This window comes from Scleropages formosus, chromosome 6 (assembly GCF_900964775.1).
Source record: "Scleropages formosus chromosome 6, fSclFor1.1, whole genome shotgun sequence".
Taxonomy (NCBI): domain Eukaryota; kingdom Metazoa; phylum Chordata; class Actinopteri; order Osteoglossiformes; family Osteoglossidae; genus Scleropages; species Scleropages formosus.
Window position 1 is genome coordinate 4899433 of NC_041811.1, and position 23693 is coordinate 4923125.

The 23693-nt window shown below is 42.7% G+C and overlaps 2 protein-coding genes across 5 annotated transcripts; one reads left to right on the forward strand and one right to left on the reverse strand.

The window, feature by feature from the left end:
* Positions 1-2279: 2279 nt before the first annotated feature.
* On the reverse strand, positions 2280-6904 carry LOC108923620 (caspase-7-like). The gene is made up of 4 exons (XM_018734489.2): positions 6573-6904; positions 4534-4697; positions 3204-3339; positions 2280-2702 (listed from the first exon to the last, which is right to left on the reverse strand). Exons 1-4 carry the CDS (start codon positions 6778-6780, stop codon positions 2392-2394), a joined length of 819 nt encoding a protein of 272 aa, XP_018590005.1. The 5' UTR covers positions 6781-6904; the 3' UTR covers positions 2280-2391.
* A 1559-nt stretch (positions 6905-8463) lies between these two features.
* Positions 8464-17284, forward strand: dusp11 (dual specificity phosphatase 11 (RNA/RNP complex 1-interacting)). 4 transcript variants are annotated; one of them, XM_018734410.2, is made up of 10 exons: positions 8464-8935; positions 9808-10058; positions 10295-10370; positions 10732-10863; positions 11059-11182; positions 11322-11382; positions 15732-15778; positions 15927-16002; positions 16207-16329; positions 16456-17284. In XM_018734410.2, exons 2-10 carry the CDS (start codon positions 10024-10026, stop codon positions 16760-16762), a joined length of 981 nt encoding a protein of 326 aa, XP_018589926.1. In that variant the 5' UTR covers positions 8464-8935; positions 9808-10023; the 3' UTR covers positions 16763-17284. The 4 variants fall into 4 exon arrangements, with proteins under 4 accessions (XP_018589926.1, XP_018589923.1, XP_018589925.1 ...); XM_018734407.2 differs by lacking the exon at positions 8464-8935 and adding an exon at positions 9601-9711; XM_018734409.2 differs by lacking the exon at positions 8464-8935 and adding an exon at positions 9601-9711 and having other exon boundaries at positions 9811-10058.
* Positions 17285-23693: the final 6409 nt, after the last annotated feature.

Consider the following 23693-nt stretch of genomic DNA (forward strand, 5'->3'; position numbering starts at 1 on the left):
GACATGTTGCTGAATAAAGAATGGCAAAGAACAAATTTCCGATGTTACGAGTAGCGCTGCCATTTCACATTGCCTGGGCGGTGCGAGAGAACGTGGGTTCAATCCCTGCTCAGTCTGTGTGGAGTTTGCATGTCCTCCTCGTGTCTGCGTGGGTTTCCTCCCACAGTCCAAAGACATGCTATTCAGGCTCCCCCATAGTGTGTGAGTGTCACGGAGTGAGTATGTTTCACTTATGCATGGATGAGTAACCCCTTGTAAGTAGTGTATCTAGCAGTGTAGTCACCTTGGTGAATAAGGTGTGTGGGCTAGTAACACTAGGTAGTATCTGTTGTAAGTTGCTTTGGACAAAAATGTCTGCTAAGTGAATAAATGTAAATATATGGTCACCTGGGCCATGCAAGAGGGGGACTAGCAGCCCTTACCTCAGCCAAGGGTCCATTATAGCTAAATATAGTCATGTCAGACTGCCTAAATCCTATGATGCATTTTACAAAAAAAAAAAAAATCCTTTTTCACATTAAATATTTTTTACGTGGTGGGGCTTGGTGGTGCAGTGGGTTGGACCGGGTCCTGCTCTCCGGTGACTCTGGGGATCAAGTCCCGCTTGGGGTGCCTTGCGACGGACTGGTGTCCTGTCCTGGGTGTGTCCCCTCCCCTCCAGCCTTACACCCTGTGTTGCCGGGTTAGGCTCCCCGCGACCCCGTATCGGACAAGCGGTTCCGACAATGTGTATGTGTTATTTTTTACCTTTCTTTCTAAAAAGTGATGGGGCTTCATAATGTAAAGATGGGCTGGGTCTGTCACTGGTGCTGGCATCCCTGGCATGACCCCGGAGATGCAGTATAAAAGCACCTGCCCTGACATACCTGGCTGCGGAACCTCTAACTGAGAGACGTTCTCCTCACCTGTCTTCTGAGGCTGACTGCTCTGCTCTGTTCTCTGGGTGCAATCCAGTGTGTGATACAAATAAAGCGAGTTAGCATCAGCACTTGAGTCTGCTCTCCTCATATCCAACTCTCAGCGTGACAGGGGCCTCATTGACCAGTTTTCACCTTCATCTTCTAATAGCATTCATATGAGGACCAGACATTCATGTCTCAATATTTTTAAAATGACAAAACTTTTCTGACATCTATGTCTCAATATAATTAAAATGACAAAACAACTGATTATGTAGAATTGTGACATGTACAATAAATACAGCCAGTGAGTTTTACTTTGTAGGAAAGTGCTTTAGAAGCAGCGATAGGCACCAACAATATAGTTCTCTCACAAAAATGTTATAATACAAGCTCAGAATGGCTTTTGGACTCAAGCACATGTCCCGTTTTTAAGAATATATACATTTACGACCTTTGCTTTTGTCAGGTGTTATAAAATTTAATGGCTTACAACATTGTTTTGGAAAAGTGCATATTATGGCACCTGAAGCCTCTTATCAAGAAAGCAGCAGTAAGTTAGCAAGAGTTCAAAAAACTTTGCTCATCTTGTCCTTCTGAACATGCCAAACGTACGCCAAAAAGACCTGTCAGACATGAGCGCCAGATGATGGATCACCTGGTTGGCTTCTGGGTGTTTTTGGGGAGGGGAGTGTTTGAAAAGCTCTGGTTAGCATGAGTTTTTTTTGTTCTGCCTTCCCCTCCCCCACCTACCCACACAATGATTAGCTGATGGTAATGGTGAATACAGGGACACCGATGACACACCCCACCTCTCTCTGGCTAACTGGCTTTTGCACATAATCATACCATATTGACAAGAGCTTGGAGACAGGCATCCTAGAATGTTCTGTACCAGTAATCTTGGCCCCACAAGTATCACTTCCTTCCTATGCAGAGGTGGCCTGCACACATTATGACAGCAATTTGTCTGCTCTAGATGTTAAGGAAAGATGCCTGAGGCCACATATGCCAACATTAGTGCTCCTGAATATATTCTCATGAAGATATGTAAAGGATGACAATTTACATTTTTAGAAATGGAGACTCAAATAAAAAAAAATAAACTGCTCTATTTTGGCCACCTTTATAATTACACAGCCAAAGTTGACGTGTGTGCTGTGGTGACACCCAGCCACCGATCTCCACCAGTCTTTCACTCTGAGGTATCTACAGAGTGAAATAAGATGAAGCCGTAGTGCAATGGACCAGCAGTGCAGTTTGCACATATTTCCTCATCCTGTGATAGAATAAAATAGATGCATTTATGGCAACATAGTTTTGTGCTTTCAGAACTACACAATATTTTTTAAAAAAACTTGAGCCACAAGTCCCCCTTCAACAAATATCTTTGTCAGTTCATTTCACATTGAATTTGGTCCTCAGAGAGAGCCAGAGTGCACCCTAGCAACAATTGGGATTTTTTTTTTTACAAGACCTGAGCTCCTTAAAGTCAGCTAATAGAATGCTTGCGGATCCTCCTGGGCTCATCAGTCAGGCACTTAAAGGAGTCCTCCTTGGCTTTCTGGGGCCCCTGCTTGCTAGCGAATGGGAACAGCTGGCAGGTGAGGCGACTGACAAAACAGGGCATCTCCTTCTTGCCTGCCAGCTCTCGGCCCCTGGCCTGGAACTTGTATGCCACACAGTGGTTGAGGCGTGTCAGGAGCTGAGTGACCTCCAGATCCCTCCCTCCATCCTTCTCCAGGAGGTCACATAGTGTCTGGAGGAACACGGAGCCCAGTGGGTGCATGAAGGCACTGTAACCTGAGAAAAACAGTCCCCGCTGAATTTCATTCCAGTACAAACAGTTGCAATTGTGATTAATGTGCCTTCTGTGTGATTTCAGATCACCAAAATCTTGTGGGTTCTGGTCTAAACATGGTCACAAGAATCTAACTTTAGAGGTGAGACTGGCAAGTCCATTCCTCAATTTTCATCATATTCTGATATTCTATTTCTGATCCATATCAGTGTTCCTTTTTCAAAATAATTGTGGCATATTGAGTGCTCTCACCTGTAAGGTATTGATGAAGAACAATTCATCAACCCTAATGTCTGCTGAAAGCAATGGGGCCATAATATTTTACTTCTGCTATGGATAGAAGCATTGGAAATGCCTTTGCAAATAGCTACCATAAATAGGAAAAACAGAACATGGTATCTTATGCCATATACTGATGAAACAAATCATAACCACTTGTTTGTAGGAAGGGGAGCAGGGAGTCTGAGTGGTGTTTTGGAGACAAGAGTGGCTGGAGGTCTTACCTGGGGAGGTGGCAAAGCCGACAGCTGTGTTGATGGGAATGGAGAGGCAGTGAGAGAAGCTGTCTTTGTCCTTCTCGTCGGCCACTGAGTCTGTATCCACTTCTACTCCAGGGTCTAAATCTCTTCCACGACATGCCTGCAGAAGTTGGATAAGCAGTGACTAAACTACATTACATTTATTCACTTAGGTGATACTTTTCTCCAAAGCTACTTACAATGCTAAGCTACTAGCAATTATTTAACCATTTACAAAACTGTAATTTTACTGGAGCAATTCAAGTCAAAGTCAACTTTGTCATTCTACCTATAGATGAGTTACACATACAGGAGAACAAAATTTCATTTCTCCTTGGACTTCCATGCCACATAAAACATACAGCGCAGTCTTTAAAAAAGATAAATACAACAGACGAGTGCAGAAACAAGACAAAACAGTGCAGTACACAAGCCAGAGTCTGGCAACAATGCATACAATATATAATATGCACAATGCTATAAAAAGATTTAAATAAAATATAAATATAATATGAATACAAAAAGGCTATATGGAACATGTAATTTATCTGTAAACTAGAACAATTAAAAGGACACTAGAGACGACAGCTAGCTAGCTAGAGGAACAGTAATAAATTAAATTATTTATCCATTTACACAGCTGGGTAACTTTTTTTTTACTAGAGCAATTTATGGTAAGTATTTTACTCAAGGGTACTATAGCCAGAGGTTGGAATCAAACCTGCAACTATTGGATTCAAAGGCAGCAGTACTAACCTTTATGCAACCAATTGTCCCATTTTTCTACGGGTGGGAGAAAAACAATCAGCTGTGTAAATTAGCTTGTCTAAAAGTCTAAATTCCAAGTACCTTTCTCAAGGGTACCATAGCTAGAGGTGGGATTTAAACCTACGACCTTTGGGTCGAAAGATAGCAGTTCTAACCCCTATTCTATCAGCTGCTGCCTGACTAAAATCTAAAGCAACTGGTCAAAGAAACCTGGAGGGACCAAAGGTGGGATTGGGCTTTGTTATGTCTCTGGTTGGTCACATTTACCTCACCAGATCTGAAAGGTCTACACTCAAAAAACATGCAGATGCTGCAGGCAAGACGGAAGCTCCTGCACCATTGTGTATTACCCTTTAAACTTCTTTTCATACACCCCCTAACATGATTGTGTGAAAAGGGAAACCACACTGAGGGTAATCTCTTAAAATGATCTTAAATCTTTAACTGGAATTAAAACCTCTATATACAACATCAACTGATTCTCTTCATCAAAGAGCCTTGAATTGAGTCAATAAAGTTAACACTGACTCTGAAGAGCAACACTAACCTGTATAAAAAACAGCTTGGTCTTCCGATTCATAGCAGAGCTGTCAAACATGCTGAATATGTGGGGTAGCTTGACGATGCCACCATCGGCCCCAAACACCATACCCTCCTCCCCGTGGCTGGAGATCACTCCCAAAAAGCAGTCCTCAATCACCTGCTCACTGGCTACATGGAGAAGGAGACAGGTCATTGTGAACAAACCTTCCTTTCCTTTATTCCAACAGCAGAAGGAAGTTTTATTACCCCTCTTAATACATTACATTTTACAGATGCTTTTCTCCAAAGCAACTTACAATGTTAAAGTATTTACAATGATTTTACTCATTTATACAGCTGGTTAATTTTACTAGACCAACTTAGGGTAAATACCTTGCTTAAGGGTACTACAGCCAAAGATGGGAATTAAACCTGCAACCTTTAGAGCCAAAGGCAATAGCTCTAACAACTATGCTACCAGCTGCATATGGGACTGGAAGTGATCATACTTTCCTTAAACCTCATTAATTCATCATGTCTTACCTACATGTACCCTATCTATGATAAGCATTACCACTAACCCAAAAGCATGTAAACAAAGATGCAATTCCATCTTAATAAGTAACTATGTAGGCTTTGTGTGTGAGCTGCACAATAAAGGCATATGCAAGAAATTATGAGTGAAACAAAAGGCTCTCTCTAACTGGCAGGACCTTGAAAATGCACAGGTAACTATTAACCTAGTCTGAAAAGATAAAAATGTGTCCATATCAGCATCCACTATGAGATCGCTTTGTTTTGGTAAGGTGGACCAGTTTATCGGTACCGTGACTCAAAACATACACTGCAGCTTCCTTATGATCACCTGTACAAGAAATGTCACCTTTTCTCCGAATGGGCACTCAGCAGAATGCACCATGATGTATGTACAGCCATCAGAACAGAAGTGACAAAAAAGGGTCATGCAGTGAACTGCCACATAACCGAAACCATCACTTTAGGTTATGTGACATCACAGGTTGTTGCAGTAGTTGTATCTAACATGAGCAAATATAATCATTTGTGGGAACTCTGCTAGTGGACTCCCCAAAGTCCACCGGCAGGTTCACAAAAAGATTATATTGAAAGATATATTAAAAGATTATATTATATGATTTACAAAAAAAGAAAATGAGTTGTAATAAAAGAAATAAATAAAAAAAGATACATCAAAACAACAATACAATGTTGATTAAAAGCAGAAAAAGCAATTTTGAGCAGTTTTTTAAAGGAACCCATATCAATGAATCGTAATAGAAATGTGCTTCTCCAGTTTTATTGTGTGTGACCTTTGGAATATGCAATAAATCTATACAAGTATATTTATAAATAAGTGGAAGATCTGAGAACACGGCATGGAACGTACTCCGAAAGACTTTTTATAATGCACTCTGGTCTGAATCATTTAAGGGTTTGTAAACTAGCAAAATATCTAAAAAACTGTTATAAAGCTTACAGACAACCAATGAAATTAGTGGGTGCAGGTGTTATATGAACTCTCTGTACCCACTGTAGAGTATCAACTAGCTTTTTTGGAAGACCAGAATTACAATAAATAGCAGTACAATAATCAGTTTTATTAGTGACAAATGCACTGGGCAACTTCTCAGTATTACATGGCACTAAAGAAAATCTTTTGTCCTTGTCCAATTTTTCTGAATGTTTCTCAGACAATAAACAGCCTTTGTGACATCATTAATATGAGAAGAAAAACTCAAATCAGATTCAAAAATAAAACCCAGATTTTTAACCTGACTTTTGATGAGCTAGATAACCAGGTTTTTACATTATTTTGCATAAAGTTCCACCAAGACCAGAATCGCAATGACCTGAGAGTGAACAGTTATTACAGGTTGGCAATCCATACATAAAGTTAACTCAAAACCAGAAATACAGAGGAATTCAACCACCAGAAAAAGAAACAAGGTAAATTTAACCCACCAAAAAGGAACCCAGATAAGAGTTCATTCATCATATTACAAAGTCAAGGTAATAATGATTATCTGAGAGGTTACCTGTACAGACCTGCTTTAAACATCTCACACATCTCCCTCGCTGTGGGGTCGTTCACCAAGAGCACCTTGAAGCCAAGCTTTGACAACACATTGTGGAGCCTCTTTGTGTCCTTCTTGGCCCCGGGCCTCCTGGAAAGGGCCACCCCGGGATAAAAGTCTGTGACGGAGACCAGGAGGGCCCGGTTGGTCCTGCAGCTCTTGTCAGTGGAGCAGAACATGACCAAAGTGGAGGCAGCCAGATGTGCACCACAAACTGAACAGTGACAACTGAAGCGCGATGCGCTCAGAGCTGAAGTGAGCTCTAGCGAGAGCCCACGAGGCGCAGTAAATAGCTGGACGTCAGGCGCGAGTAGTGCCGGTAACGCAGTGTGTGTGCAGCAGCAGGTTCGGCATGGGCGTGAATGTCTGCAGTTTGCGCAACTTAGTTACTTTCTCATAATTCACCGGCGCGACATTGAGGAAATACTGACTGTACAGTTTCTTTATGTAAAAATCGGGTTTCCCTCATTTCATTTCCATACATTCTAGTGCAGGGATTTGAAGCGCTATTTGCAATCGAAGAACTCAAGTTCGAATTCCCACCGCCTGAAGCTCTATTGAGGTACTTACCCTTACCGAGAACTGATACAGTAAAAGCGAAACTGCTGTGTAAATGGGTAAATCAGTGTAAGTCGTTTATGTACAAAGTCAATTTTAAAGACAAAAAACGTCTCAGAAATTACCAAATAATAGCAATCAACACGACTTGGAATAAACTGGCACAAGAGTACTGTGAAGGGGGTGCGGTGGCGCAGTGGGTTGGACCGCAATCCTGCTCTCCGGTGGGTCTGAGGTTCGAGTCCCGCTTGGGGTGCCTTGCGACGGACTGGCGTCCCGTCCTGGGTGTATCCCCTGCCCCTCCGGCCTTACGCCCTGTGTTACCGGGTAGGCTCCGGTTCCCCCGTGACCCCGTATGGGATGAGTGGTTCTGAAAATGTGTGTGTGAGAGTACTGTGTGTCGTAATAAACAAAAACACCACCACCATGCATGACATTTTTTTCAACTTTTCAAAAAAGTCCGGGACAGCTACTTGGCATAGATTTCTTTTTCAGAAATTTGTTAGGCAAAAATCCGAGACTTGTTCTTACCGAAACACAGCATGTATTAACTGTTTATAGCTAGGACTTCCAGAGGTATGATGATCGTTATAAAGTTTCTTGTTAGTTACATTCATTATATTAATGGTATGAAGGGATTTGTGACATCATTATACATTTCTTTCATTCATACACCTCTTAATATGAACAAGAGCTTTTATACAAAGTTAAGAAACTAGTCTGGTACTGTCACGTCCCACAGGGTCACTGCCCCTCCTGGTCAGAGGCGGCGCCACTCAGTGCCGCTAGTTAATGCTTACGTATCACCTCACAGTCTCGTAGGACACGGAGGTATAAAAGGAGCTAGCGGAGCAGAACTACTCGCGGATTCTTAATCAGCAGTTCTGTTGTGCTCTCTTGGCGATTCGTAGTCTCTTGTTTCCTAGGTGTTCATGTTCCAGTCCCGAGTGCCCGTCCTGTCAGTCCCTGCCTCTTGTCCTCCAGTCCTGGTCCATCGTTCCTGTCCGGTATTTCGTCACGTCTCGGGGTTGTGGTCAAACTCACTGAATAGCGTTTCACTGTTCACCGTAGTTCAAACATCGTGTGTGTTTCCTGGTCTCGTGTTTCCTGTTTCACTTCCACCGAGTGTCTTACAGTACGAACAGTGCACTTCTAACATCACACTGCACGTGAGGTCATTTTGTATTTCGTCCGTGTTCGGATGTAATAGCAACGCGCGTCCGTGTCGGACTCCCGTCCGGACGCTACAGGTACAAAATTAAACCCAATAAAAAAAAAAAAAAATCATGTATTCTTCAGAGATATTTCACGAACAGATGAATTTATCGGTAATCACTGACAGTGTTTACATATTTAAATTAATGAATCATCAAATGAAGTTATAAACCGTGACAAAAGAGAACTGCTTTTAAATTGCATAACCAACAACATCATGCAACACTGATCTGAGAACATGATTTTTCCGTAGTAATGCAACTGCCATAAAAAAATAAGATAAATTAGAAACTAAAACTAAGCTAAAAACTTAACACTCAACTCTTTTAGACACACCGGGAAACTAAGCATCTTCACCAAAAAAAAAACGGTCTTATTTTAATTTTTGCACTTTAGTTTAAAAAGCCATAACAGCAGCTTTGAATACGGCAGAAACTATAAATCGCATTATTAAAAATTTTAACCTGTAAACTTGGTATAACAGCAGAGAACCTGAAGTTTGGATGATCCCAAATATAACTAAGAAGTTAAGAGGTTTCATTACTCCATCGAATCTACCAGGTAAAACCCTTGTTGTGCAACAGTTTAAGATAAATATTTATGATAAATGTGCTTTTTGTGAAAGTAGCCCTGAAACCATTCAGCGTTTATTCGAATTCGTTATGTCCCCTGGTAAAAACTCTTTGAACTGCAGTATTTTATTTAAAAAGAGACTAACATTGAAATCAATATTAAGGAAACGAATGTGGTGATAAACTTAAAATCCCGTCGAAAATAAAGAAATATCTGTAATTTTGTAATTGATTATGGTGCGTTACTACATACACAAATGACATGTCAAGGAAGAGACTTGGCTTTGAACATTTAAATTAAAAGTAATTGCCTATTTGCAAGTAATTTCAAACTGTAAAAATTATGTGATGAAGACGGTGGTCTTCTTACTTTATTAATGATCTTTTTCATTGTGCTCGTGTTTTAATATATATTCTCCTAATGTTGCTATCATCATGTTCACATTTTGGTGGAATACTGCACGTACTCTGGTTTGTAAATACGTGTGCTAGTAGTAGTAGCAATAGCTCTTTTTTCCGAAATTAACCCAAAAATGAATTTTCTAGTTGTACGCAGAACTATAGGGTACTGCATGTACTCTGGTTTGTAAATACGTGTGTTAGTGTTGCTTTTTTTCCCGAAATGAAATGAACCCAAAAATGAATTTTATAGTTGTACGTAGAACTATAGGGTTAACGCTTCCTTCGGTGCTCCGTGATGTCATACACACGCTGCTTTGGGGGTATGTGGTGTAGGAGCATGTTTGTACAGCTGTTGTTGGGTTGGTGAGTAAATTAGTTTAACGCGAATGGTTTTTTTGGTGTACACGGTGTGAGATGAGGTTGAAAAGATGCTGAAAGTGTTGTTTTCTGGTAAATTAGCAGATTACTGGATGATTGAGACTGTTTGACTGATTAACTGCGCCGTCTCCTGGGAGGGGGCGCTCCGCCATTAGGCTGAGGCCCGGTTTCAGGCTTCGCTTCTGGGCCCCAGTCCCACCACCAGTCCGAGGCTGTGGCCCAGGTACAGGCCGCACTCACCCGGACTCCGGTGTACCTACAGTCCCTCCCAGTTTGCCTTGTGCTAGGTGGAATAAAATGGCTCCCAAGAAGAAGAACGGAATTCCAGATCGGTGAGTTAATTGACTTTTAGTCTTTAGTTAAAAGTAAGAAATAAACTTTAGTTAAAAAAAGCTGCTTAGAACCGCAACCGGCTAACTAACGTGATACAGCACACTATTATTGGAGAGAAAGACCTGCTTCCCCTTAGTGCGACTAATACTACTAGTCTAGTGGGACCTCTCTTTTTCAGAATTACTGCTTATTTCTTAATTAATAATTACAAATTGATTTGTGTTTTGTGTTGCAGATGGGCAGACTATCAGGCCTTGGGGAAAAGGATTCCGGGAACACGCTTTGTTGCTTTCAAGGTTCCCTTGAAACGAGTAAGCCAAGAATCTTGAAATGCACCTGTTTTACACCTTTCTCCAGAATCTCCCATGCAGGTGGTGTGCCTGTGGAGGTCAAGGAATTCTGCAGTCAGTTACTTAAAAATTATGTCCTAATTCATTTGCCCTCAGTAGTATATATGTAAAGAGATAACAATTCTGAGGGCTATAACTTTATTTGGAAAATCTAACTGCTAAACTAGAATATCCTTTGGCCTCCAAGACCTAAAACTACACCCTTGGAGACTCACACCATGTCACACCTTGTGCATCTGGTAGCCTGGAACTGCATCCTCTGGGGCTTTCTAATTTCCCCATCCATGCTGGAGGATGTGTTGACCTCATATCTGTCTTCTAGTCCTTCAGATCACTCTTGCCACTTACAAAGGCCTTTGGACCCCTAGACTTGGTCCAACAACTGCAGGAGCAGCAGCAGGAGCTCGGTCTTGTCATTGATCTCACGTACACAACACGTTACTATACGCCAGAAGTGAGTCCTATTTTTCTTTAACAGGAGCTTTTTGTGTACCTGATGGACTGACACTTGCCAAACGTGCTTTCATATTCATTGTATCATGGGTGTGGATTTTTCTGCCTTCAAAGCCATTCCAGGAGAGAGCTGGGTCTAGCTTATTTCCTTTTGTTGGCTTATGGTACCTGTACCACCATCTTTCTCCTGCTGTAGGATCTGCCGAACAGCATACTTCATGTGAAGATTTTTACCGCAGGACACCAGGTGCCCAGTGATCCAACCATCCTTAGCTTCAAGCGAGCTGTCAGGTCCTTTCTTCGGGAAAATGAATCCAATGGTAAACAGGAATTTTGTCCATGTGATGAAATAAACATGAAATCTGCAGTTTTGAGATATCCAAACTTTGTTTTTGTGGTTGGAGTAGTTGAATGTAAACAGGACTGCATACACTCTGTTCTTTTTCTTTCCTCCTTCAGATAAGTTGATTGGAGTACATTGTACCCATGGTTTAAATCGCACAGGATACATGGTGTGCAGGTTTGTCAGTCCTCATAACATCTCATACACTGTAATGCATAATTGGACACACAACAGATGTCTTATACTTTTTGCAAAACCTGAGTATGTGAATATGGTTGAAAAGTAACTTAAAAAAAAATCCACTTGCTTCTGTTAGGAACATTCAATTAGATTTTTATAGAGTGCTCTTCTCACAATGTGACAGCACTGAACAAAGGCAAAAGATAAAAAAAAAAAAAAATGATTATATAGGGTGAATAAACAAAAATAATGAGATTACAGACTAGTGTCACAGTGCTGTGAAAAAGTATTTGCCCCTTCCCTGATTATTTTTTTCATATTTGTCAGATGATTGAGATCAAACAAATTAATATTACAAAGATAACCCAGGTAAATACAAATTGCAGTTTTTAAATGATTTCATTTATTAAGGGGGGAAAAAGCAGTCCAAACCTATGAGTGAACTGATTAACCACATTTTTTGGAAAGCTGAGTTAAATTTCACTTGCCACACCCAGGTCTGATTACTGCCAGACCTGTTGAATCAAGAAATCACTTAAACAGAACCTGTCTGACAAAGTGAAGCACATCTCATGTCACATCATGCCACGATCTAAAGAAATTCAAGAACAGATGAGAAACAAAGTAATTGACATGTATCAGTCTGGAAAGGGTTACAGAGCCATTTCTAAGGCTTTGGGACTCCAGCGTACCATAGTGAGAGCCATTATCCACAAATGGAGAAAACCTGGAACAGTGGTAAACCTTCCCGGGAGTGGCTGGCCTACCAAAATTACTCCAAGAACGCAACGACAACTCATGCAGGAGCTCATAAAAGAACCCAGAACAACATCTAAAGAACTGCAGGTCTCACTTGCCTCAGTTAAGGTCACTGTTCATAATTCAACAATAAGAAAGAGACTGGGCAAAAATGGCATCCATGAGAGAGTTCCAAGGCAAAAGCCACTGCTGACCAAAAAGAACACAAAAGCTCATCTCACATTTGCCAAAAAACATTTTGATTATCCCCAAGACTTTTGGGCAAATATTCTGTGGACTAATGAGACAAAAGTTGAACTTTTTTGAAGGTGTTTGTCCTGTTACATCTGGCGTAAAACTAACATAGCATTTCATAAAAAGAACACTATACCAATAGTCAAACATGGTGGTGGTAGTGTGATCATCTGGGGATGCTTTGCGGCTTCAGGACCTGGACGACTTGCGATAATTGATGGAACTATGAATTCTGCGCTCTACCAGGAGTTCCTGAAGGAGAATGTCCGGCCATCAGTTTGTGACCTCAAGCACACTTGGGTTATGTAGCAGGACAATGATCCGAAACACACCAGCAAGTCCACCTCTGAATGGCTCAAAAAAACAAAATTAAGGTTTTGGAGTGGCCTAGTCGAAGTCCCGACTTAAATCCGATTGAGATGCTGTGGCATGACCTTAAGCAGGCCGTTCATGCTCGAAAACCCTCCAATGTGGCTGAATTAAAACAATTCTGCAAAGAAGAGTGGGCCAAAATTCCTCCACAGCGATGTGAAAGAATCATTGTCAGTTATCGCAGACGCTTGATTGCAGTTATTGCCTCCAAGGGTGGCACAACCAGTTATTAGATTTAGGGGGCAATTACTTTTTAACATACGGCCAGGTAGGTTTGGACAGCTTTTTTCCCTTAATAAATGAAATCATCATTTAAAAACTGCATTTACTTGGGTTACCTTTGTGTAATATTCAAATTTGTTTGATCTCAATCATTTAACTATGACAAATATGCAAAAAAAAATCAGGGAGGGGGCAAATACTTTTTCACGGCACTGTGCGTATTACCAGTGCATTAAATCATCTAAGTTTAGTGGAAGAGTACAAGTGTGTGGTGGTGGTGGTGGTGATTCTGGAGCTGACTCTAGCAGACTCGAAAGATAAGGTGGTGCCATTGGTGAGGACAGGTAGGGTGTGGAACCCCAGAGATGCGGTTCAAAGCACTAAAGGGGTGCTGATGTTGTCAGACATGGTTGGACACTTGCAGAGGGGGAAGGCAGGGTCTTGCTTGGGCTGTAGGTGGCAGTTGTGGAATGCTGCCCCAGAGGCAGACAAATGGCGGCTAGTTATTGAGCAGAAAGAGGAGGCGAGGTGTGCAAAGGCAGTCATATTAGTTAAGCAGGGTCAGTGGGTGAACTGGGAAGGTGTGGAGAAGGGGAAATTATGCTGGCAAGATGTATAGGCTATGGAGGCGAGTTGCCTTAAGCTTATTGTTGGAGCAACTTTTGATGTGCTGCCAATGCCACAGAATGTTAAGCAGTGGGCAAGTGGTGATGGTTCTTGTAAGTTGTGTAGTGGTGTGGTGATGCTGAGGCACATTTTGTCAGGGTGTAAGGTTAGTTTGGAGCAGGGGCGCTATACTTGGTGCTGTAATTGAGTTCTTAGATGTTGAACTGAATGTTGTGGTGAATTCCTTTCCTCTTTGCAGTACTGCTAAAACAATTGGTTTTGTGCGGGCAGGAGAGTAACACTATGCAAGGGCAGATGTGCCCGTAGGTGGGGTAACGCAGGGGACTGGAAGCTGCTGGCTGATATGTGCAAGCAGCTCCAGGTTCCACTGGTCATTGCGGTTACTTCATTGTGTCCAGACATGGTGTTGTATTTTGGAGCATGAGCAGATTTTGTACTTTGTAGAGTTAACAGTGCCATTTGAGGATGGTATTGGAGAGGCTTACAAGTGCATACTGTCAAAATATGCAGATGGTGATGGTGGATGGCAGGCTCAAGTGATACCAGTGGAGGTAGGTGTTGGGGGTTTGTGGCTAAATCAGTTGCATCATTGTTGGGGAAATTTATCAGAGGCCACTCATTAAAGGCAGCAGTGAAGGACCTGTCTGAAGCAGTGGAGAAGGCAAATCAGTGGTTATGGTTGAAAAGAGAGCAGGGTAGTTGGGGTTGCAGGTTGATGGAGGTGAGTAATGGTGGAAAATTAGTGGCAGGAGGTGAGTAATGGGAAGCAGCTGGCAGTGATTAAGGAGGTGTGGCCTTTAATTATTTACATTTATTCACTTAGCGGATGCTTTTCTCCAAAGCGACTTACAATGGATACGATGTAGTGTTACTAGTCCACACACTTTATTCACCAAGGTGACTTATGTTGCTAGATACACTACCTACAATGGGTTACTCATCCATACATCAGTGAAGCACACACTTTCTCTGTCACTCACTAATTAGGGTAGTTCAGATTGGTGGAGTATTGCATTTGCTGTTTTTGCTGGTGGGTATGAAGGTGCAGTGTCTTGAAGATACGTATGGAGCTGTGATTTAACCGGTTGTTGAGTTAGTGGAGGTGCAGTATTTTTTGAGGGTGAAGGGCATCTAACGTATATGGAGGGGGATGGGTCTGGGATGCCAGACTGTGCTGTTGAGCCTCCCGGAGGTGTCGTGGACCTAATTCAATGAAACACTGACGAAGGGAGGTGCCCGCTTAACAACCTCAAGTACTCATGTTGGTACCCTGCTGGTTTGGTTGGTTGGTTTGGTTTGCTGGGTTCAGTGTGTTGAAGGTAGCTAAGCTAAGCTGGTCTTTGGTCATGCCTCATGAAGATGTCTGTTGGCTACCCTGGATGTTCTCTGTGGTTTCATGTTGGTTGGACTAGGTCTTTGTGTACAGCCGTTGATAAATACACATGGGGTATAACCTCTTGTCTTGTATATCTTGAATGCTTAATAAATACAAAAGGGCAAAAAAACAAATACATATGGCAAATAAAAATAACTGTAGATTAGACTAGACTAGCGTTACATGTTACCAATGTATTTATTAAAGCTATAAGTATGCCTACTGGCCATGGAGGAAAGGAACCAAAAAACCAACTGATAGTCAAGGGAGGAGGAAAGAAACCTCTGCAGGTCCAGATGCCGGGGGCTGCCAACCCCTCCTGGGCATTCTAGATTGAACAGAACTTGTAAGTCAGTTTACAGGTAATAGCTTTTTTGCTGAATCTGGAAGATTTTCAAAAGGTCTGTACATTTTTCAAAAATACATAAATTTTTCTAATTGAATTTTATTAGTGTTTTGTAAAGGTTGTTTCTTACAGAGCCAGAGTAACCTCTGTTAACCTTCTGGGCAGAGAGATAGCAGTATTCACATTTATTCATTAGTAAAGAGCACCCACGTAGAAAAGGAGTCTTGGACATGCTTCATTCAAATCTGTTCAACAGTTTTTTACTGTTTGTGTATTAGAGTATTTTATTTGTGATACCTGTTTCTGAAAATGCAAATCAGATACAGCAATGAACAGCTCACAAACTTTCAGTAATGGGTTTTTCCTTAATAATGTTAATCATTAAGTGTGTTTCTGTTTTCAATTCTTCAGGTACCTTGTTGATGTTGAAGGGATGGATCCTGCAGAAGCGATTGAGTGTGAGTTTGAAATAAAAACATAACCTTCCTCTTGCTAAGCTAAGCCTGTTTTAACATTATTCTTAGTCACCTCTAATTGGGGGGGGGGGAAATCAGTTTTTGACTGCATGCTAAAGGCATTTCTGAGCCCATGTGCTGTTTTGTCTAGTGTTCAACCGGTCCAGGGGTCATTGTATAGAGAGGGAAAATTACCTTCAAGATTTGCAGCATGGACCAAAGAGAAGGTGAGGTTCTGAGTACAGTGCCTTTTGAGTGGTTAGAATGTGAGTGATAAAACATGTTGAGGTTTCACTGCTGGAATCACCCACCCCACCATTGTGGTCAGCAGCCTGGTTTTTTTTTTTTTTTTTTTTTTTTATAAAATCCCTTGTGGCTAAAATTACTCTGCACACCTCATTTAACAGATCTCACTCTTCCGTCTCCTATAGCAACAAGGGCATGGACAAACCGGAGCAGCAGCCCGTTCGTGGTAAAGCAGACCTCCAAGCCTGGCTCCCACCCCACAGCGAGCAAGGAGCTTTTGATGACAGTCCATACCACGACCACTACATGTACGCACCAGTCCTTACTGTGTTGTTGCACCTCAGTTACCGTGCTAAAATACTTTCCATAGTCCCACTGTGAATGTGGGATTTAGCAGTTGTGCTTGACAGCTACTGACTGTCTTTCCTTACCAGGCCTCTGCACCAATGGGGAGGGCAGAATCAGATGCACTTCTACCCCTGTGACCTCCCAGTTCCTGTATCCCCATTCAAGATGCAGCCCCCCAAGTTCTTCAGCAGCAATCAACATTGGGGGGCACCCTATGGAGCTAGATCTCCACCTGCTCCCCAGTTCAGTCCCTTTCCCATTCATCAGTATGTTTGGCCAGGGCCTTCGGATTGGATTCCAGGGAGACCTCCATACGGTCCACCAGAAGGCCCTCATCACGGACCCAGGGGGCACCACAGGAAATCTTACCGCAGACAAAAGAACAGGCCTTGATGCAGGGGTGGGCCTTTACCCTTGTATACCTTGGTCAGACATAGAGTGGTCACAGTGGACACAATTACAATGCACCCCATCTGTTAACTGCTTCACTTGCTGGGGAGGAATGTGGTCCCACACTGGTGGGGGAGGGGAATTACTTTGTGTGCCACTCCATTTGCTTTTAACCATGGCTTTAGGAACCTTTTAATTTTAGAGTTGGATTAAGTTGGTTTAAGTTTTAACCACTAATTTTACCAGTTTTAATATTTGTGAAGGAAACCAATTTTAAATGTAGGGATGTTTTTTGTGGGTGAAGCCATTAAATGTCAGAAATGGCATGGACTGATTGAAAGCACAGATGTATGTTCTAAATATTCTGATGAAGCAGGGATGTTATGCTTCTTACATAAGTTATGCTGGGACTTTAATTTGTCTTTTAAGTGCCTGCTCCTGGTTTGCTTAACCAGTATCTGAGAAATTACCTCCTACCATTCAGAAAAAAAAAAACTGGTGTGTTTTGACTAATTAAAAAAAAAAAAAAAAAAAAAAAAAAAAAAAAAAAAATCTGCCACTGTGCATAACAGCAGAATGGAATTCTGAGTGTTTACTAAATTGCAGGATTTGACTTATAGTTTGTAGTGGAAGCCCTGAGTTAGATGGTCAAACTAGAGTGACATAGCTCTTCACTGACAGGTTATTTTGAAAGAAAAAACTGAAGTGTCAGATGTTTGGCTTTTCATACGAGAAGGTCCATAAACATTACTGGTGTTAATACAGCAGTGGACAACACACTAGCCAACGGCAGCAAGTGCCTAATAAAAATAGGTAGCCAAATCAATTTAGGTAAACTGCAACACTGAGAAAATAACTTGCATCAGTGTACCTCATTGTACATATTTGCCAAATGTTAAACTTTTTTCCCCTGCTTTTATTTTTTATATGTCATCTATGCCACAGTATTACAAGATGATGAATAAGCATGGACATTGTAACAAAATAAGCTCAGCAGCACCATAAAATATATGGAAAACTAGTTTCTATGAGAGAAAATACCTTTAAGTTCAGCATAATTAAAATTGACCTGCTATGGTTAGCTTGTATGCTGGAATGATGATGCTCTTGGCCTGCCATACACCTGAATGTTTATTAGGGAAATTAAGATTTGTGCTTTGTTAAAAGCACAGCGTCTTGGGTGACAGGGTGGCACAGTGCCTGGATGATGTAAGAGGATATGTTGCAGTGCTGTGAAACTTATGCTACTGGGAGAGGTGCAGGTCTATCATAGGATTATGATTTACTACAACAGTTACATGTCATGCAACCAAAAATAGTTATAAAAGCTCTTTTTTCATTTAAATAACTTAGACTAGTCTAAAATCATTACAATATAATACTGAAAATTTAAGAAATGCTACTATTGTACTTCTACCTGTTCACTGTGTCAGGATATGATTTCTGTTACAGATTCCTCCTGTATTATATCATTTTGATTGAATTGCTTTTTAACTTTTTTAATTCACCATATGGTATTCACTTGTATTTAGGTTTACTCTGTTTATCTTGCTTGTATGCCTTTCCTTTTCTCTCCGATCAGAATTTCCGGAATATGTGGCACGTCTTTTCAGGAGGCCCTGCATTGTCTTTTATGGGAACAAGTTAAAAAGGGAAAGTTTGCAATATGAGAGAGTGGTGAGATGTCCAGCTGTTATGGTGTGATTATGCAGAACAACAACAAACCATTTAAGCTTATTTGTTCCTCATTACTGAGACTCTTCCAATTGTCTGAAGAAGATCACTTTCAACAGTATCTACCTGCTGACAGCTGATTTTTAATCACATCATTCAGTTGTATAGGAACCTAGTTCAAGGGTACTAAGGGGGTGGGGGCTCCATCTGAGCAGACAACCCTTTGACTGGTTCCTTAAGTGCTGCTCTGGCCAGTTCCCCCTACTGATAACTGAAATGAAAACACAGCTGGGTTAAGTTCCAAGATGTGATGCATCACAGCATGGGGGATTTTGTTATCATGTTCAGTGTTATGGGGTATGCAACAGATCCCTGTGACTCATCCTCTGCACTATTAATACACATCATATAGCATATATATATATATATATATATATATACACACACTGTATTTAACAAAGTTTTATCACTTTCTCACTCACTATTGTTACAACTGTTTGTCTGCATTGGGGTCCCTTTAGTCTGTAGCCTATCCTAGAAGCACAGGGTGCAAGGCTTTTCAGGGTAATAGTGGGTTGTTTGTAGAGTTTTTTGTCACCTGGGGAAGTTAATGTTTCTCAACTGTTCCTATTGCAATGTGCCCTATCCCCTTTCTCTCACCAGTGCCCTTGCACATTCCAGTTCTTCCCCCCATTGACCCACCAGTCAATCTAATGAGCTTTAAGTAATGCATTGTGAGCTCCTTGTTGTGGGAGCTCCCTGAGGGTATGATGAATTCTCCCATTTCTCATCCTTCTGCCCCCCCGGGAGATTATGACTACCAAGCTGCGTATGAGATCCTGAACATCGGAAGCTCATGAGAACCTCCCCCAAGATGCTGAAAAAGATCCCATGGACAGCCCAGGTAGAGCTCAACCCCAAATCAACTCACTTTTCTTCCTCAAATCTCTCCACCTGAACAAATCTTGCCCCCTCCCTTTGCTTCATACAAACAAAATGATTATAAAATCCTACTTTTGACCTATAAGGCAGTACATGGCATTGCTCTGGCTTACCTTTGTGAGATCATTAATTCTTATATCCCAGGACGATATCTCCGTTCATTAGATGCAGGTTACCTTAAAGTACCTGTGATCAATAAGACCTCAGTAGAAGGTCGCGCCTTTAGTTATATAGCACTTAAACTGTGGAATAGTCTACCAGTTACCGTCAGAAATGCCCCGTCTGTTTCTGTTTTCAAATCCCGAGTAAAGACTTACATGTTCGCTCAGGCATTCCACCTCGAAATGTAATTCCACCTGCCTTGGTTGTTTTTTTACTCACCTTTATAAAAATGCATATTAAATTTACTTAAGTAACAAATTACTAACTCTGTTATTGTTGAGCATTACCTCGCTATGTAAGATCTGAGGAGGCCAGCCAGTGGTGACAGATGAATCCTGTGCTGACAGAGGATGATGTCCATCTGCCATGATGAATGAGACGTTCCATGCTGAGCTGGGGATCCAAGATGCCATTTAGCAACATAATCATTATTACTTGTTACACACTGGCTTACAATTGTTACTTTCTAGAATGCTTAGGAGGGGTAGGCAAGCACTAGCCTGTGGACCCCCAGAGGTTTTTTTTTCTCCCTCAAACTTCAGTTGGGAGTTTTTGTTCCTTTCCCCAGTGGCCAGTAGGTATACTTATAGTTTTATAAAAAGTATTTCATTATGGTAGCCATTAGCTGACTGTCTTCCTTGTTTGTATCTGTTTTTCTTGCCTTATGCCTGTGTTAAACGCGCTCTGTGTTATTGCGTGAGAAGAGCGCTTTATAAAAATGAATTGAATTGAATACAAACCTGTCAGACGTGCTTTGAATAGCTGTACTCAAAGTACAGATTTTAAACATGTACACGCACTGCTTTACATAGGTGGGGCATTCAGACGAAAAAGCAGACTCTTAATTACTCCTCAGGACAAAGGGTGCAACCTTCTGGTTTCGATATATTTAGATGACGAGCTTCTCTCGACAGCGCCACAGGCCTGTTGATAAGAGAACTGATAAGAGGTTTAGCTCAAACGTTTGTGATGCTGGCAACAAGGCTTATTATTTTGCAAATTGTGGAAGCCATATATCAAATATATTTATGTAAATGTATAAATATATTTTAAATACTTATTTAAAATTGAAAGACCAGCCTTGTGAAGAATAAATTATCTTTTACATTGCTTGAAAAAGGCTCAAAATGATATATTAATAATTAAGTAATAATTTAATGTTATGTATTTCTGCTTAGTGTAATGCTTCTTCTCTGCATTTCATACTTATTTATGACAATGAAATATGATGCTGTTTGGGAATAAATGTGCTCTGTTTGAGTGCTGGGTGTTAATACAAATGAAGGTGGGTGGTGAGATGGGAGATATCACAATGAGACTATCATGTTGAGTGTGAATTAGGAGAGCAGACTCAATTGCTGATGCTTATTCACTTTGCGAGGGAGTCGTGGGCCAACTGCAACAGTGTTGGTCGCATGTTTACAGGTATGTATTCCTTACTTTCCAGCACCTTGGGCAGACTGAACCCGGCTGTCTGTGCGCCTTAGAGTTCCTGAAAGAAGTGCCAGTGCACCGGGGCTACAACACAGTTCTCAGGTAGCATTGGTTCAGGGACTTTGGTCGATGCGTCACTGGCATACAGCTGTGACAGAGCGACGGCCTTTGTGTTCCTAGAGCCCGGCCGATATGAAACAGTGAAGTCAAACTTGGTGAGGAAGAGGGCTCACTGGGCCTGATGTGGATTTAATTGGCGTGCTTTCTGGAGATATTCAAGGTTAAAGTGGTCAGTCAGTACAAGGAAGAGGTGCAAGGCCCCTTCTAACCAGTGCCTCCATTCCTCCAGAGCCAGTTTGATAGCTAACAACTCCTGATTCCCAATGTCATAGTTTCGCTCAGCTGGATACAGCTTCCGTGAGAAGTATGCACAGGGGTACAGCTTTTGTGGGTCACCTTGCCTTTGGGACAGCACCGCCACGGCCCCTGCCTCTGAGACGTCCACCGTGTTGCAAAATCGCTGTGGTTGTGAAGCGGCTTTTCAGCTCCAGGAATGCTCACTGTGCCTGTTCGCTCCAGGCTAGGCGGGTTTCCTTACCTGCTGTCATGGCCGTGAGGGGGGCAGCTATGGAGCTGAAGACCCTGATGAACCTCCTGTAGAAGCTGGCATAACCCAGGAATCATTGTAGGGCTTTCACGGTTGTCGGGCGTGGCCAGTCGATCACCGCTCTGACCTTTAGTGGGTCCATGGCCACGCCCACATCACTCAAGATGTAGCTCAGGAATGGCACCTGCGACTGGTGGAACAGACATTTTTACCCCTTGACATAGAGGTGGTTTTGCAGGAGGCACTGCAACACGGTCCTTACCTGGCGGACGTGTTGTTTCCAGGACTTGGAGAAGATCAGAATGTCCTCTAGGTACACAGGCGCAGTCGTCCACCAGGTCCCCTAGTTCGTGACTGACAAAAGCCTGGATCACTGAGGGCGCGTTAGACGGCCTGAAAGGCATGACCAAATACTCATAGTGGCCAGGGTGGTGCTAAAAGCGGTCTTCCACTTATCCCCCTCCCTGACCTGGATCAGGTTGTAGGCACTGCGAAGGTCCAATTTTGTGAAAATTGTTGCACCATGTACTCATTCTAGTGCTGTCGTGATTAACGACAGGGGGTGTGGGTATCCTACCGTAATAGCATTCAACCCATGATAGTCAATACAGGGGTGCAGGCTTCCGTCCTTCTTCCCCACAGAAAAGAAACCTGCGGATGCTGGTGATGTGGAAGGTCGAATGTAGCCTGCATTCAGTGCTTCAGTGATATATTCCCACACGGCTTTTTGTTCAGGGAGAGACAAGGGATACACTCTTCCACGGGGGGGCGTGGTCCCCGGAAGGAGGTCAATGACACAGTCCTACGGTTGGTGCAGGAGCAGCGCCGTCGTTCGTGCTTTACTGAACACCTCGCTTAGGTCCCACTATTCAGACGGTGTCACTACTGCTGGTGTATCCCCAGCAGTTTCATCAGATGTGACATGACATGGAACAGGAGTGTTCGCACTACGGTCCCCAAGAGACCAGGTCCCCTGTACTGCAGTGGAACACCGAATTGTGTGGAGCTAGCCAACTGAAGCCCAGGATGATCGGTGTGTCTGGCGACGTGACCAAGTAAAATATGAGTTTTTTGCTGTGGCAAGCCCCAGTCAACATATGCAGCAATTCTGTATGCGAGTCCACTAATCCAGTCCCTGTTGGTTGGACATTGAGGCTAACGGCCCACAAGCATACGTCACAAGCCCGCCTGGGTATGCTGTGTGTGTAAGCAAAACCGGCTTCCATAAAATAGCTTGCTGCAACGGAATCTACCAGCGTGCGCATCTTCAGTCTGTTCCCCGCCCACTCCAGAGTCACGGGTGCAGTTATTTGTGGTTTACTGACCTTGGGTTCCGGGTTAACATTGGGTTGCGGCGGATGAGCTGGACAGGTTGTGCGGAAATGGCCGGGGATTCAGAAGTAAAGGCATAGGTGGTCTCGGAGGCAACTTTGCTTCTCATCAGGGTCTAGCCCGCAATGGCTGATGTGAAGCGGTGACCTGGTGGATTCAGCCACGGGCGGGGGGTTCTCTCAGGCAACATTATCAATGGTTATCGCTGTCTTTACGAAGCGGTCGAAGGACCATTCCTCTGCCTGGTAGAAGAGCTCCGCCTGGATCCGGGGGTGGAGCCTGTTCCGGAAACTGGCAAGGAGGGAGGCAGAGTTCCACCTGCTTTGTTTGGCCAGGGTCCGGAATTCCAGGGAGTACTCGGCCACCGAATGGTTGCCTTGTCAGATTTTCATCAGATGGCCACTGGTGGCTTGAGTGGAAAGTATATGATTGAACACCGCCTTGAAGCGTCTCTTGAAGATGTCATAGGAGGAGAGGGTGCGGGTCTTCCACCCGGCCGTAGCCCAGCACTGCATCAGACCGGTGAGGAGAGAAACCAAGTAAACGATTTTAGTTTTGTCCACATGGTAGACTCGCAAAGAAGTAGCAAACACAAACACGTATTGCATTAGGAAGTCCTGGCAGTTGTCCGGTGAGCCGTCATACTTGTCCGGGTTAATGAGGTGGTCCCGGCTGAGGGCCCCATCAGCACCGAGTCCGGCGACTCTGGTGCCGCGGGGGGTCCAGCGGATTAGCCAAACCTTGTGGCCCGGAACACTTGTACCATCTCTTGAATGGTCCCCT